Below are 14,247 nucleotides of genomic sequence, written 5' to 3'. Positions count from 1 at the left end.
CCAGTCATATCACCAGCCAACCTTGGGCCCCACCGTGGTAGTAGGCGCTATAACCGGCCCATGATCAACCAAACCAGCTTCGCAGTTTGGTTTCACTTCTAGGGCCATACGAACTATACTTCTGGATTATTTCATCCAAGCAAACTCCAGTGGGAAAACAACCCTGGTGGCATTCATTAGCCCTTGGTATATAATCATGGACAGGTGGGGGGGGGGAGAGGAGAGGGAGACGCTTCAAACCCCCCATACCTCTCTTCTCCACAGGGTCCGCGTCCCAAGGGCAATCTGTCTTCCAACCGGAGTCTCACCAGCCGGCTGCTCTTAGAATATGGACGAGGCTGTAGGATCTGAATCCATGACCGCTTTAATTGATATTAGGCAGGGGATCTACCAATGAGACATCTCGTGAATGTTACATTGCAGTTGAGCTAAGAGCGGGTCTCCATCGGCCAAGCCGACTTGCAAACACCGAGTTTGGGCTTAATTTCCAGGGATCGTCGGAAATTACGGAAGGCACCCGGTCGATCGTGCTTGATTCTTCGGTTGGCTACCTACTTACTGCGCCTGCTATTGCGAGAAAGATGACGCGAGTCTTCACATGATTGAATTCCGAGAAGAGGCCGCGGATTGTATTGCACCGAGAGTGTTAATAGAAGCAAACAGCAGAATGGTAAGAATTCAATCACTGTACGTGAAAATACGTTGTATCTGTGACCTGTATTGTTGCTCTCGTACCCTGGGGCCTTTTTCAGTAGCTCCCGATAGTAACGAGGCAATATGAATGAGGCAGATCCCGGACAAAGGGGAGCCTTGGGTTATGGAAGCTTGAAATTTCGTTTAGCCTCTACATCCAGTTAATTTCAAGCCCTGAACACGAAAACAAAGAAAATTAGAAACAGAAAGAGAAAAAAGATATCCGCGGACCGAGCAATGGCAGCCGAAAAACGTCGGAAGATGGGGGTAGAGCCCCCTAACCTGATCCAAAGGGCTCAGCAGGTGGTGAACGGAATTTACCGTGGCTGCGAAGCGGTGGATGGCTTCAGTGGATTCAGTTTGTCGCTGTACGATACGGCTTGGGTGTCAATGGTCTCCAAGGCCGACGCTATGGGGGTCCGTCAGTGGGTTTTTCCAGAGGCCTTTGCGTATGTCCTGCGCCAGCAACATGACAACGGTTCTTGGGGAATCAATGCCTCACCTGTCGATGTGATTCTCAATACTATGGCGGGCCTCCTGGCATTACTAGAGCACAACGTGGTGGAGGCTGCTGCAGGCAGAGTTGGTAGTGATATAGGGCCCGCCAACTATGAAGAAAGAGTCTCGCGTGCAATTACAGCCCTATGCGGTGCACTAGAGGGTTGGGATGTTCAATCTACTCTTCATGTGGGATTCGAAATATTGGTCCCATGCCTGCTCCAGCAATTGGCACAGAGAGGGGTCAGCCTGGACTTCCCTGGCAAACAGGAGCTGATGAAGCTTCATCAAGAGAAGCTGTCAAAGTTCAAACCGGAAATGGTCATCTCGAAGCAACAAACCACCCTGCTCCATTCACTCGAAGGGCTGATTGGCAAGGTGGAGTTTGAAACGCTGAAACATCATTGTACGAAATATGGAGGCATGATGGGTTCTCCAGCTTCGACCGCAGCGTACCTCATGCACTCTCCGGTATGGGATGAAACTGCTGAACGGTACCTTCGCAATGTGGTAGAAAAATGCGGATCCTGCGGAGGCGTCCCTAGCGGATTTCCGACGCCAATCTTCGAGTCCTCCTGGACAATATCAACGCTGCTTGGAAGTGGTTATGCAATCGAGGACTTTGCAAGGGAAGACATCCAAGCCATCACCACGTATCTCCAAAAGCTCTTTGAAAAGCAGCACGGATTACTTGGATTCGCGCCGGGCTTTGTACCAGATGCGGATGACACAGCTCGATCTCTCCTCGCGCTGTCATACCTAAAAGTCCCAATGGATCCATCTTCCTTGGTGGATTATTTCGAAGCTCCGCGTCATTTTCAAACCTATAAGCTAGAGCGTAACCCCAGTTTTAGCGCAAATGCCAATACGCTGTTGGCTCTGCTGCGGTCTCCGAGCCCTGCAGCCTATATCCCACAAATCGAGAAAACCGCCAGTTACCTGATTTCCTGCTGGGAGGGTGGAGAGTTGTGCGATAAGTGGAACCTGGCACCTGAGTATAGTGAAATGCTTCTGGTCAATGCCTTTGTTGAACTCATTGCCGCGTGGGGTAAAGGGGATTTGACAAAGCTGTCGACAGAAATTGTTACATCGAAGATCCCGATTGTCCTTTCTCACCAATTGTCAAAGGCACTGGTTCACCAGCATGAGAATGGCTCATGGGACAACTCTGTAGAGAGAACTGCGTACAGCATACTTCTTCTTGCCTACACACTGAAACTACCATGGCCAATATCGCACCGTGAGCTTACCGAGGCCTCGTTGTTCAGAGGAAGGGACTATCTGAAACAGCACGCACATGACTGGTCAGAGGGAGATTATATCTGGATCGAGAAGGTAACTTACCGACTGCCTATGTTGGCTGAAACCTATAGCCTTGCTGCAATGAAGGTTTCAACGGAGGAGACGGCTTGGACTACCCAAGTTAGAGAAATATTCACTCTCCCAGAACAGAAAGGGAGGGCTATGTCGGCCTTCTTTGGACAGCTACCCATCTTTCGAGATACTCCTTGGTGCACAGTGCTCTTGGCTATTACAGAGGCCCATTACTACTCACAGGCTTTGCGGAAAGTCCGGCTTGATGTCTTTCCACGAGACAAAATGCGGATGACAAAGGACAAATACTTGGACTTTATTCCAGTAGCCTGGATCTGTGTTAACACTATTTCTGATTTTCCCCTCTCGAGTGAGACAATGTGGGACATGATGGTCATCTCGATGCTCAACTATCAAGTTGATGAGTACATGGAATCTGTAGTGGGACGCCTGCCAAAGTCAAGCTTGCCTGAGCTCAAACGTGAGATCCGGAATGCGTGCCTCGGTCAGGACCCATCTACTGAACACATGTTCGATGCGTGTACGATAGAAGGCCGACTGCATGGGTTGCCACCGACACCGGAGATGGACGACAGTCAGAGCCACTCAACCCCTCCACATGTTTCTGAGGTGGCTGAAGTGATTTTAAAATATATCAAGCATGTTCGGTATCATCCTTGTGTTGCAGCATGCCCCACGGCCGCACAGCGAGAAGTCCGCGAGGAACTGGATAAATTCCTTCGCGCACATATGGCGCACAATGCGGATAACTCTCGTCTCAGCAATAGTGATACCATCATTGAGGATCTTTTGAATCGATCATACTTTGATTGGGTTCGGGGTACTGGAGCCATTGACACGAGCTGTCCTTACTCGTTTTCATTCTTCGCCTGTCTCATCAGTCGCCAAGGGCGCTCCTGTATATCTTCCACCAAACAGAGATATTTTGCCCGGGCGTTGGCGTTGCATCTTGCCACTATGTGCAGACAGTTCAACGACTGTGGATCTCAGCTTCGAGACCTCCAGGAGAAAAATCTCAATAGTCTCGATTTTGCAGAATTCAATGGGGACGGCCTATCTAGAGGACCAGGCCAACACAAACAGGATCTGATACAACTTGCAGAGTTTGAGAGGTCATGTATGGAGGTTTGCTTTGCAAACCTATCAGCAGAGACCAGTGCCACCATATCGGCACAGATCCAAGCGTTCATCAAAGTAACTGACTTGTTTGGCCAAATATACATTGCGCAGGACATTGCTAGTCGCTTGAAAACTGACTGAGGCCTCTACTAGTGGTGAGCAATCTCGCATAAGCTTGCAGTGGGTTGGGTTTTGTTATCTTTTTTTTTTTTTTTTGTTTGTTACTTTCCGCCCTCGCCCGGTCATGAACATTTAGATACCGCGCGTCTGGAGGAAGTATGTATCCGTGTATTTCATGTCATTACCTGATGCGCACTCGGAATGGGGCAAGCAGTCTATTTTTATTATACTCCGTAGATGCATGTAAGATGATAAGTAAAATTAACCCCCCAAAGCACTGACTCCGTTGTTAGCGCTATAGCTGATGTTACACTGCAGGCTTCGGCGCTGCAGGGGACAGTCACACGAATCCTGCCTCGTCTATATTGCAGGTATCTAGCGCCAACAGTTAAGAGGGCGAGTATTTGTGTTTGGGGGGGGGGGGAGACCAGGTTGCATTGGAATAGTACTGATATTGGTTAGGGTCCCCACTGTCTCTCCACTGGTAGCCACGTACGCCGAGACACCAGGCATTGAAAGATCTATGAGTATTCCTGAATACTCCATTCTCTGTAAAACTCTACACCCATTCCTCCCGGCTATCTCTTCGGGGCTGCTGCTACGCCGTTCATCCACATGGCGAATACAACCCAGCTTTTGCTGGACCTTCATCAGACGTACCCACTTCCTAAAGATACGCTTCTTTCACCCACACAAGCAGTGATAGCCATGGCCATTGTGACCTACCTTCTTTCGTGTGGATGGAGTCAGATGTTTGGGTATGAAGTGCCTCTAATTGGCATCAAGTCTTTTTGGGAGCCCATCGTGGTCTCCAATTTCCGGTTCTTCCTACATGCAGAGGAAATTCTCGCAGATGGATATCGCACGGCAAGTCCATCCCCTTTCCTCAGTCCAAAACTGCGGCTCATCGTACGCGTACCAGTGCAAGGACAAGATATTTCAGTTTCGCCGTGCCGACACGGACATGCTGGTCTTGCCTCCCAAATATGTTGACGATATACGCAAGTTGCCGAATGATGTGGCTAGCCCAACGGTGGCCCACGTTCATAACCTGATGGGGTCTTCTACTAATATGCACATCATCCTGCGCAGTAACCTGCACTTCCGTACGCTCCAGCTCAAACTCACCCCTCATCTCAACACTCTCACACGCCCCATGCAGGATGAGGTGAACTTTGCGATAGAGCAAGAACTCACAAAGTCGGAAGGCAAGTATATAAGGCCCTAAAAGCACCAGACCAAGGAAAAGGAAGAAAGGGTTAACCGGACCACAGATGACTGGGTGACCATCAAGCCATATCATACACTCCTCGACTTCGTTGCCCGCGTCAGTGCTAGGATCTTCCTGGGGAAACCACTCTGTCGGAACCCGGAGTGGCTGGAAATCTCGACGCAGTTTACTGAAAATGGTATGATACAACTCTGGATTATCTCTTTCTTGTTCTGTTTCGTTGAACCGCGAATTGCTCATCATATGACTTAGTGTTTGTCTCACTTGTCTTTCTTCGTCTCTTGCCCATATGGACCCACAAGATTGTCAGTTGGTTCATGCCTTCATCATACCGGGGCACTGCGTATATCAAAAGGGCGAAGAAGCTTCTGGTTCCCGAAATTCTTCGTCGCAGGGAGACAGAGGCAGAGAGAATTGAGGAGCCCGAGGAAAACAAACACAACCTATTGTCTTGGATGATGGAAATTGCCATGCCACACGAAAGCGACCCAGCTTCTTTGGCTCACCTCGAAGTGGTGATGTCCCTTGCATCTATCCATACTTCTCAGATGAATGCTGTTCATGTGCTGTATGACCTTCTGGCACACCCGGAATATCTCGAGCCTATCCGCGATGAGATTCGTGACGTGGTCAAAGAACTCGGTCCGTGGATGACCTGGGAGAAGCCAGCCTTTTCGAAACTTCGCAAGCTCGACTCCTTCATGCGTGAGTCCCAGCGGTTTAACCCCCCTACGCTTCTTTCCATGCATCGCGTCATCCTGCAACAGAGCCAGCTCTCTGATGGAACTGTTTTGCCGAAAGGGGCACATATCAGCATGGCCGTCAATGCCATTCAAAATGACCCGGACGTGACGCCTGCACCTGAGGTCTTTGACGGCTTCCGCTACTATAAACTCCGTCAGCGCGAGGGCGAGGCACATCTCCATCAATTCTCCACAACTCAGGACCGGATTCTGAATTTTGGTCACGGTCCGAACTCCTGCCCCGGTCGCTTCTTCGCCAGTCTGGAGATTAAAGTGATACTTGTCCGTCTACTCATGGATTATGAATTTAAATTCAAGCAGGGCAGCGAACGACCGGAAAATTTGCGGGCGCATGAATTCATCTTCCCCAACCCCGACGCAGAAATCCTGATGCGCCGCCGCCCTGCATCTGAACGACTGGAAATATGACCGAAATATGACACGAACGATTCCCACTTTATGAGACAGAGGGATGGTATTTCCTTATCATCATGAGGCAAGGCGTGGAGGGGTGCAGAAATACAGAAATACAGAAATACAGAAAGAAAGAAAGAAAGAAAGAAAGAAAGAAAGAAAGAAAGAAAGAAAGAAAGAAAGTAGATTACGTACTCGGTATACACCAAGCACACATGGATAATCCAATACTAGTATAGACCCGTAGTGGCATACTCCCAACCAGACTGGGTGGATCTAACAGAGCCACTAACCCCAAGGGTTGGAAATAAATGCCATCCAGTGGATCAAAATAATTTACCTTCGGTCAATCTTACAACTGGCCTAGTAGTCAAAGGGCCAAAACCGAGCAGGGGTTCGCACCAACTGGAAAAAACTACCCTCCGGCTCCTCCTCGAATCCCTGAAGCCCACTTCGGACAGGGATTAGACACTAGCTATCCCCTAAACTGCGACTGTAGTAGAGCTGACGAGTTCACACAGGTCGTGCCATTCCTTCCTCCTGCATATGAGTCGAGGGCGGGTCCTCTCTTGTGATACTAACGTACCTCGGAGTCCGCCTATAGCCAGCCCGCCCCCGAAATTGCGACTGTCCCTACAGCCAGGGTCATTCATACCTACCACTTCAGTCCTCCCTCGGGGGTATAAATGAATCACGGATTCTCCTTTTCCGGATAGTCTAGCGCAGAGTCACCATTTTCCCCATGTCCATCCTGCTACGTTTCATTGTGCTGACGGCAGCGACAGCAGCGTGTCTGTCACAATATGCCACGAATGGTTCGTTCCAGGCTCCTTTCTCCCTTGCCCCTTTTTGCCCTGGAAGATATGGTCCTGATCGTGTCAATAAACTCTGTAGGTCGCTCTGCTTGGGGCACTTTACCATCGCAACATTTCCCGACATTTCTCACCGACGGGGTAAGTATTGAACCTTGGAGAGACAGCTTGCATCGGTTCGACCCCATCCCGCTAATGCACCTGCACCTCAGCCCTTGGGAGATGGACTACCCTGGGGCTCGGCAAATCCAGCTGGAGAACCGCCCAACACAGGGGTGACTCGGCACTACCATTTCAGCATCACGCGTGGCTTCAAGGCCCCGGACGGCTTCAATAAGAGTGTGATCCTCGTCAATGATCAATTTCCGGGTCCGGCGATTGAAGCCAACTGGGGAGATATTATCCAGGTGACGGTCGTCAACAATATTGACAGCCCCGACGAAGGTGCCACCATGCATTGGCATGGTATGACCCTGAAAGACACTCCGTGGTATGATGGTGTTCCTGGTGTTTCCCAATGCCCGATCACTCCCCGTGGTGGTAGGCTCACCTATACCTTCCAAGCGGATCAGTTCGGGACTGGGTGGTACCACTCGCATTACAGTGCTCAGTATGATGACGGGCTATACGGTCCAATGGTGATCTACGGTCCCGTCCAGCCCGAAGTCACCTATGACTATGATCTGGGACCGGTGATGATCTCCGACTACTTCCATATCAGCTACAACAAGGCGTTGGAACTGAGCTTTTCGAAGCCACCGGTGCCATTGAGCGTCGACAATAACTTGATCAACGGCAAAGGAGCTTATGACTGCAACTCTACCAACACACATGGGAGCTGTCTTCCTGGGGCGGGACATGCGAAGTTTCAATTTCAGTCGGGGAAGCGCTATCGACTGCGGCTTATAAATACTGGATCACTTGCAAACCAGAAGTTTAGCATTGACAACCACGAGATGACAGTCATTGCCAACGATTATGTTCCGGTCAAGCCTTTCAACACCAGCGTTGTCACCCTGGGCGCTGGTCAGCGGACAGATGTCATCGTCCATGCTACTGGCTCTCCCACAGACGCCGTGTGGATGCGATCGGATATTGACATGGTCTGCCTCCAAACGACAGCCAGTATCCCTACGGCGCTTGCAGCTATCTATTACGAATCAGCGAACCCCGATCATCCTCCGGAAACAAAAGGCTCGTCATGGGAAAGCAACAACTGTCGTAATGACCCATTGAGTCAGGTCGTCCCATATTACCCATTAGCTCCTCCGGAGCCCGAGACGGTCCAGGCTGTAACAGTCACCGTTGGGTTAAACGGCACGGGATATGCAGTCATGTTCATGGACGGCTCATCCTTCCGCGCCGATTATCACCATCCCGCACTGCTTGATGCCAAAGCAGGAAACTTCTCTTTCCCCACAGAGCGGAACGTCTACAACTTTGGCAGCAACTCCAGTGTGCGGTTGATTCTGAATAATATGTATGGCACTGTGCACCCCATGCACCTACACGGCCACAACTTCTGGGTCCTGGCAGAGGGCCTGGGGACATGGGATGGTGAAATCACAAACCCATCGAATCCACTACGTCGTGACACGCATAATCTCCAGCCCGGAACCCCCGACCAGCCATCCTATGTCGTCCTCGAATGGAGGCAGGATAATCCGGGTATTTGGCCTTTTCATTGCCATATGTCTGTGCACTCCAGCGCCGGAATGGTCATCTTAGCCCTCGTATGTAGCAACCTTTCCTCAACCTGGATATCTAATTCTCACCCAGTTGTGTCTCTTTGTTAATACCATACTTTGCTTTTCTAGGAACAACCGGACTTGATAAAAGAGCTACACATTCCTATGGTCATCCGCCAGACCTGTCATCATTGGGAAGAATTCAAAAGTCCGTCGCTGGTCAAACAGATCGACTCCGGTATATAGGTCGTCGGAGATGATGGGGCGGTACCCTGCCAATTCGTTGGTTGTATCCTTGTAAGATAGACTCGACATAGTTCGCCCTCGCATCAAAATCGCTCCTATTCAAGGACAGCCATGAGGTTAATCGGTATGCGTGCCCAGTATAAACAAAAGATGCTGGCTTACTGCCTCGCTCCAAGAGAGAAGTTTAACTACATACATGCCTCTGAGACACGGTAGGTACTCCCATACAGCCTGCCATTGAGGGGAATTCAGTGTCAGTGAGTCAATAGAATGACTTACTCGACGCGTATAATCTTTTAGGCACCCAAATTTACTTCAACGATTTTATTTGATTTCTTGTCCATATTCAGCCATATATATTTAAAGAGCCAACCTGTGATAGGACCGCTTAGCGGTCGCAATGCTAGTAGTCTCACCACTTGGTACTATACCAGACGAGACCAATGAGCAATATAGAACGCTAAAACTGCTCCATACTAACAAGATAGAGACCCACTCGGCAGAATAAATGCACCATGATCCGAGCACCCCTATTGAGGATCAATCAACAACCATGGCGCTATTAACCGATCTGCCCGTAGAGGTTCATCATCGAATCCTGTCCTCGCTGCATTCTCATCGCGATGTTGCAGCACTCTCTATACAATGTCGCTCACTGCACGCCATTTGTGACATGCCGATGCGCAAGAAATACCGGCGATTGTGCATCGACAGCAATGACAGCAGCTTGAATGAAGCCTTTTCGCTGCTCATGGGAATCCTCAAACGGCCCACTTTAGGCCGGTATGTGCGGCATATTGAATGTATCAAAGGTCCTCCGTGTTTCGATGATTACACCGAGAGAACAAAATCGCTACGAGACCTCAGCGACAAGGACACGCAGCTGCTTCGCAACGCAATCTGTCAAGCAGGGTTCACAGGTTCCGAAACAGGTCGGATTCTCAACATGGTTATGCAAACAGAAGCTGGCGAGGAAAGGCCATGGCCTCCATACTTGTAAGACGCAGTCCGGACAACGGACCCCCAATAGATCTTTCGTCGCTTGCCATGCTAACACTCATCTAGTCCTACGAAGAGCCGAATGGCCTACATCTCACAAGCTTTGACGGCACTGCTTATCTCCGTTTCGCCAGATTTAGAGGCTTTAGCAACACCCCCGCCGTTTTTCAACTACACTGGCTTCTACTGGCCCGAACAAAGCCATGATTTCGAAACAGTCAAATTCCCACTGGAGAGGCTGCTTCGCCAGGTTAATTCCGCGCCAGATGAGATGCCATTCTTGCAGAATCTGCGAAATTTCTATGTCATTAACAATGGTGACGACACCTTCGACGAGGACCGGTTTTACATGCCCATGGACTTTATGGGAGCGATGCACCTGGTCCATCGCTTACCGTCCATGGAGATGATTGGTACGGACATTTTGGAAGAAGACGAGAACGGGGCGCCGAGGCTGGAGCCCAGATCATCGAACATTAGTCGGATCGCCATTCACCATTCGGCGCTAGATATATTTTACCTCGCCAATGTCATATCTTCATGCAAGGTCCTGAGGGAGCTCCAGTATTCCATCGGGGGCAGGGCAATCTCGGACGGAAGTACCCAGAGACTCAATCCCAAGACATTGTTCTTCGCCATCTTGCCGTACAGAGAGACCCTGGAAATATTGGATGTGGATGCGGAGTATTATATTGGTGAATTCAGCCCCGAGACTGTGGACGCTGAGGAATTAGATGAATTGTTTGAGCAAAGTGGTGGCCGACGCGATGCCGACCATGTATGGACAGGGACGCCGTCGGAATCCTTATGGGGGCAGAGCGGATCACTGCGGGAGTTTCACGCATTGAAGCGATTGAGTGTCGGTGTAAACACTCTGATGTACTATGCTCAGGGTGTCAACCTAGCGAAGAGACCGTGTTTTAACCTGGTTGATGGCTTACCGCCGAATTTGGAGTCTCTACTCATTCGGGGGTATCAGAAGGGTGACTGCGATATGCATGACGCTCAGATTGATTCGCTGGTCGCATGGATAGCTAGTGGCTCATCCCGTCTCACAGAGGTCCAGGGCATTACGGAGTGTATCCCGCATGCGGAGGATGTGGACGATCCTGATGATGACGAGGCTCCATTGTGGGCACGAACGACATGGTTTTCGTGAATGAAATTTCAAACTCCTTATGCTGTACCATTGGAGGGAACGGTCTTAGCTAGATGTGTTTGTGTGTTCTTTTAGATACTCCTTGCATGATGTGTGGATTCTTCTACGCCTCAGCTCGTCCCCCCAAACCTGAAGTTATCCAAGACGATGAAAATCCAAACACGACCAGCCAATCATGTTGGAGCAGTGACATGCCCTCGAAAATCTTGGCATTCGCCATGGGCCCTTTTTTTATTTTAAATATCTCGAACTATTTTCGTTCATGATGTCCTGTATATGTGCCAGAAGCGTCTCAATGCGGACTCGCTTCAGTCTAGCATCAACATTCAAGGCCGGTTGGACGACGTGCCCCCGGCAACCTCGACTACCACGCGTCAGATATACAACAATGGCACAGCCAGTTGTTGAACCGGTACGAACGACGGATACCCTCGAGAATATCCATCATCGAGGAGACTTACCAGTTGCTACCTCGCAATCACTCGCTTTACCGGATAGTGAAGATGATCCTGTGATTCGGCAAAAGTATCGCCCGTTCATCCTCGACCATACAGCAACCGAAGGGGACTGGGTCAGTGACCTGGAACTGACGACTGCCCTGAAAATTGCCGAAAACGATTTGAAGAATACGAACCAGAGACTCAAGGTCCTAGTGCTATACGGCAGCCTACGCAAGAGATCATACTCACGACTGGTGGCCTTTGAAGCATGTCGCATCCTCTTCCGACTTGGCTGTGATGTCCGCGTTTTCGACCCGGAGGGCCTCCCCGTGAAGAACGACGTCGAACATGGCCACCCCAAGGTCCAGGAGCTCCGTAGCCTCAGCCAGTGGAGCGATGGACATATCTGGGTCTCTCCTGAGCAGCACGGTAACCTGGTTAGTGACCAGATCACTCCCCATGTATGTTTTCTCTATCATCCGCTAACCTTCTGATGGTAGACCGCAGTCTTCAAGAACCAGATAGACTGGATCCCCCTTAGTACTGGTAGTATTCGCCCAACACAGGGCCGTACACTGGCTATTGCCCAAGTCTGCGGTGGATCGCAATCCTTCAACGCGGTCAATTCTTTGCGTATCCTCGGTCGGTGGATGCGCATGTTTACCATCCCCAACCAGTCCTCGATCCCGAAGGCATACACCCAGTTTCCAGATGAAGGTCAGCCGGAAGACCAGAGGCTGATGCCCAGTGGCAACCGGGACCGTTTGGTGGACTGCATGGAGGAGTTTGTCAAATACACGATCCTGATGAGACCTCACATGGAGCTCTTTGGGGATCGCTTCAGTGAGAGGGAAGAGAAGAGGGCAAAGGAGGCAAAGTTGAATGGAGCCAAATAGGATGACTATGACATGGACATGATCGGCATCAGGCCAACACGTCGACAATCTGGAATGGCATGCATGTGTTAGAAGCTCATTGAAATCATACTCTCTGTACATACATATCCGAACGCATGAATATACTACGCTCGCCAAGTCTATTGCCCTAGACCCAAGGCACCAGATCATTGCTCTCAAAACTATCCGAGATCCCCACTAGCCACTCAACAAGAATCACAGAAGACGATAATTTATATCAGTCCACTACTGAAAGTTGGAGGAAAAGAAACTTTTAGCCGTCTGCAACTGGCGCTTCTCTTCCGGCCGGCCCAAGGCATGCGCCACGATCTTCTTCAGCTCAGTAGCCGTGTTGATCTCGCTCGGCTCTTCACTGAAGTAACGGCCTCCGGTGTTCTGAGTAAAACCGAACATGAGTTTGACATCCTCCAGCTCCGGGATTCCATGAGTGTCGAAGGCCTCCCAGTTGGGCAGAATCGGTTCGAACCGAGACGGTTTACCAGTAACTAAACGTTCTTTTATCAGTTGCAAGGCTTAACCACCGTCTGGACCTTTTCAAAAAACGTACCTTCTTCAAATGTGGCGATCAATTCATGGAATCCAATAAGATCGCTTGCTCCGTGAATAACACGACCGTTCCATCGAGTGGGTTCCAAGAATATGCCGTGCACAATGTCGCCATAATCTTCGGTGATGTTCAAGAAAGGGACCTTGTTATCTCCGCCCCAGTGAGGCACGCGAAATGTCAGGAAACCCTCAGAGTCGGGGCAATATGGGAAGCCTCCAAAGACGGGGGCAACCTCCTGGACAAGAAAGTTTTCGAAGTACCAAGCCGGGTTTACAATAACAATCGTCCGGAACTGGCCAGTCTGTCTCGCGTATTGCTCAACCCGATACTTCACTGCTGATATTTAGGATACGATCCTATCGCGTACGACTGTCAGGCCACTTACTGTCCATTGCCTTCATGCTGACCTTGCCATCGGTCATCTCGGTGCAAGGGGGGCCACCACTGTACACGAAATCTTGCACACCTGCTGCGATTGCTGCATTGACAATTGCCTTTCCCAGATCGAACTCGGTTGGGCCATTAGGGTCTCTCCAAGCCTTGTCGTCGGAGTTGATATTGGCATAGAGCCTGATGCTCCTTGCAAGGCCGCCACCATTTCTGCATGGTTGAACCCGTTTGCCTGGACGACGTCCGCCCCAGCAGATGCCAGGGACTGGCTGGCGTCAGAGCTTCTATCGCGCGTAACAGCGCGGACCTTGATTGAGGGGTTCTGGAGTAGCGAACGGGCCACAGACCCACCTTGCTTGCCTGTGGCGCCGATAACAGCGATGGTTGGAGCCATTGTTGCGGCGCGAAAGGATTGATGGGGAGAGGAGTGAGTAGGCGTGTTAGGGACTTTTTGTCGTCAAGGCAATGTATCTTCTGAGCGGGAGTGGCAAAATGCCATCTCGGAGAAGAGAGACATATGTTTTATCTCTTCTCTCAGACTCGTCCTGCGTCTAGCGGAGTGGTCCTGCTTGATCCACACGTTTTACCGTTCCTGCATACACATTGGAAGCCTCGTTCTGGCTCAGATGCAGATCTCTTTCCTGTATGTACGTAAACAAATGATCACTGCCTAGTCTGATCTTCCTCACTATCGAAGCTACGCGAGACTATCTCGATTTGCCCCCACTTGGCTGCATGTGTATCCATAGCTTGGCGCCAAAAGAGTCATTCTTGGGATTATTATTAGTCCCTTTTTCTCCTTTCAGTTTTCTCCATATTTTGGACCCTTCCCAAAAAAGGCTAATGATCGGATGCAGCCTCAATGTGACCTTAGTTAACTTTAATCTCTGACGAAG

The 14,247-nt window shown here is 50.2% G+C and overlaps 6 protein-coding genes across 6 annotated transcripts; 5 read left to right on the top strand and 1 right to left on the bottom strand.

Moving 5' to 3' along the window:
• Positions 1–930: 930 nt before the first annotated feature.
• On the top strand, positions 931–3,786 carry ABOM_005479 (uncharacterized protein; the record flags this gene model as incomplete). The annotated part of the gene is made up of 1 exon (XM_022532608.1): positions 931–3,786. One exon carries the CDS (start codon positions 931–933, stop codon positions 3,784–3,786), a length of 2,856 nt encoding a protein of 951 aa, XP_022389502.1.
• A 594-nt stretch (positions 3,787–4,380) lies between these two features.
• ABOM_005478 (cytochrome P450) lies at positions 4,381–6,168 on the top strand (the record flags this gene model as incomplete). The annotated part of the gene is made up of 4 exons (XM_022532607.1): positions 4,381–4,499; positions 4,552–4,933; positions 5,003–5,174; positions 5,249–6,168. 4 exons carry the CDS (start codon positions 4,381–4,383, stop codon positions 6,166–6,168), a joined length of 1,593 nt encoding a protein of 530 aa, XP_022389503.1.
• A 727-nt stretch (positions 6,169–6,895) lies between these two features.
• On the top strand, positions 6,896–8,899 carry ABOM_005477 (uncharacterized protein; the record flags this gene model as incomplete). The annotated part of the gene is made up of 4 exons (XM_022532606.1): positions 6,896–6,968; positions 7,048–7,106; positions 7,178–8,698; positions 8,783–8,899. The coding sequence occupies 4 exons, from the start codon at positions 6,896–6,898 to the stop codon at positions 8,897–8,899; spliced, it is 1,770 nt and encodes a 589-aa protein (XP_022389500.1).
• Positions 8,900–9,452: 553 nt separating this feature from the next.
• On the top strand, positions 9,453–11,057 carry ABOM_005476 (F-box protein; the record flags this gene model as incomplete). The annotated part of the gene is made up of 2 exons (XM_022532605.1): positions 9,453–9,895; positions 9,965–11,057. The coding sequence occupies 2 exons, from the start codon at positions 9,453–9,455 to the stop codon at positions 11,055–11,057; spliced, it is 1,536 nt and encodes a 511-aa protein (XP_022389469.1).
• Positions 11,058–11,322: 265 nt separating this feature from the next.
• ABOM_005475 (arsenic resistance protein ArsH) lies at positions 11,323–12,393 on the top strand (the record flags this gene model as incomplete). The annotated part of the gene is made up of 2 exons (XM_022532604.1): positions 11,323–11,958; positions 11,998–12,393. The coding sequence occupies 2 exons, from the start codon at positions 11,323–11,325 to the stop codon at positions 12,391–12,393; spliced, it is 1,032 nt and encodes a 343-aa protein (XP_022389498.1).
• A 246-nt stretch (positions 12,394–12,639) lies between these two features.
• Positions 12,640–13,745, bottom strand: ABOM_005474 (uncharacterized protein; the record flags this gene model as incomplete). Its single annotated transcript, XM_022532603.1, has 4 exons — positions 12,640–12,899; positions 12,962–13,294; positions 13,347–13,616; positions 13,703–13,745. The coding sequence occupies 4 exons, from the start codon at positions 13,743–13,745 to the stop codon at positions 12,640–12,642; spliced, it is 906 nt and encodes a 301-aa protein (XP_022389499.1).
• Positions 13,746–14,247: the final 502 nt, after the last annotated feature.

Source organism: Aspergillus bombycis (assembly GCF_001792695.1).
Source record: "Aspergillus bombycis strain NRRL26010 chromosome Unknown contig00038, whole genome shotgun sequence".
Taxonomy (NCBI): domain Eukaryota; kingdom Fungi; phylum Ascomycota; class Eurotiomycetes; order Eurotiales; family Aspergillaceae; genus Aspergillus; species Aspergillus bombycis.
This window is presented reverse-complemented; position numbering and strand designations above follow the sequence as displayed.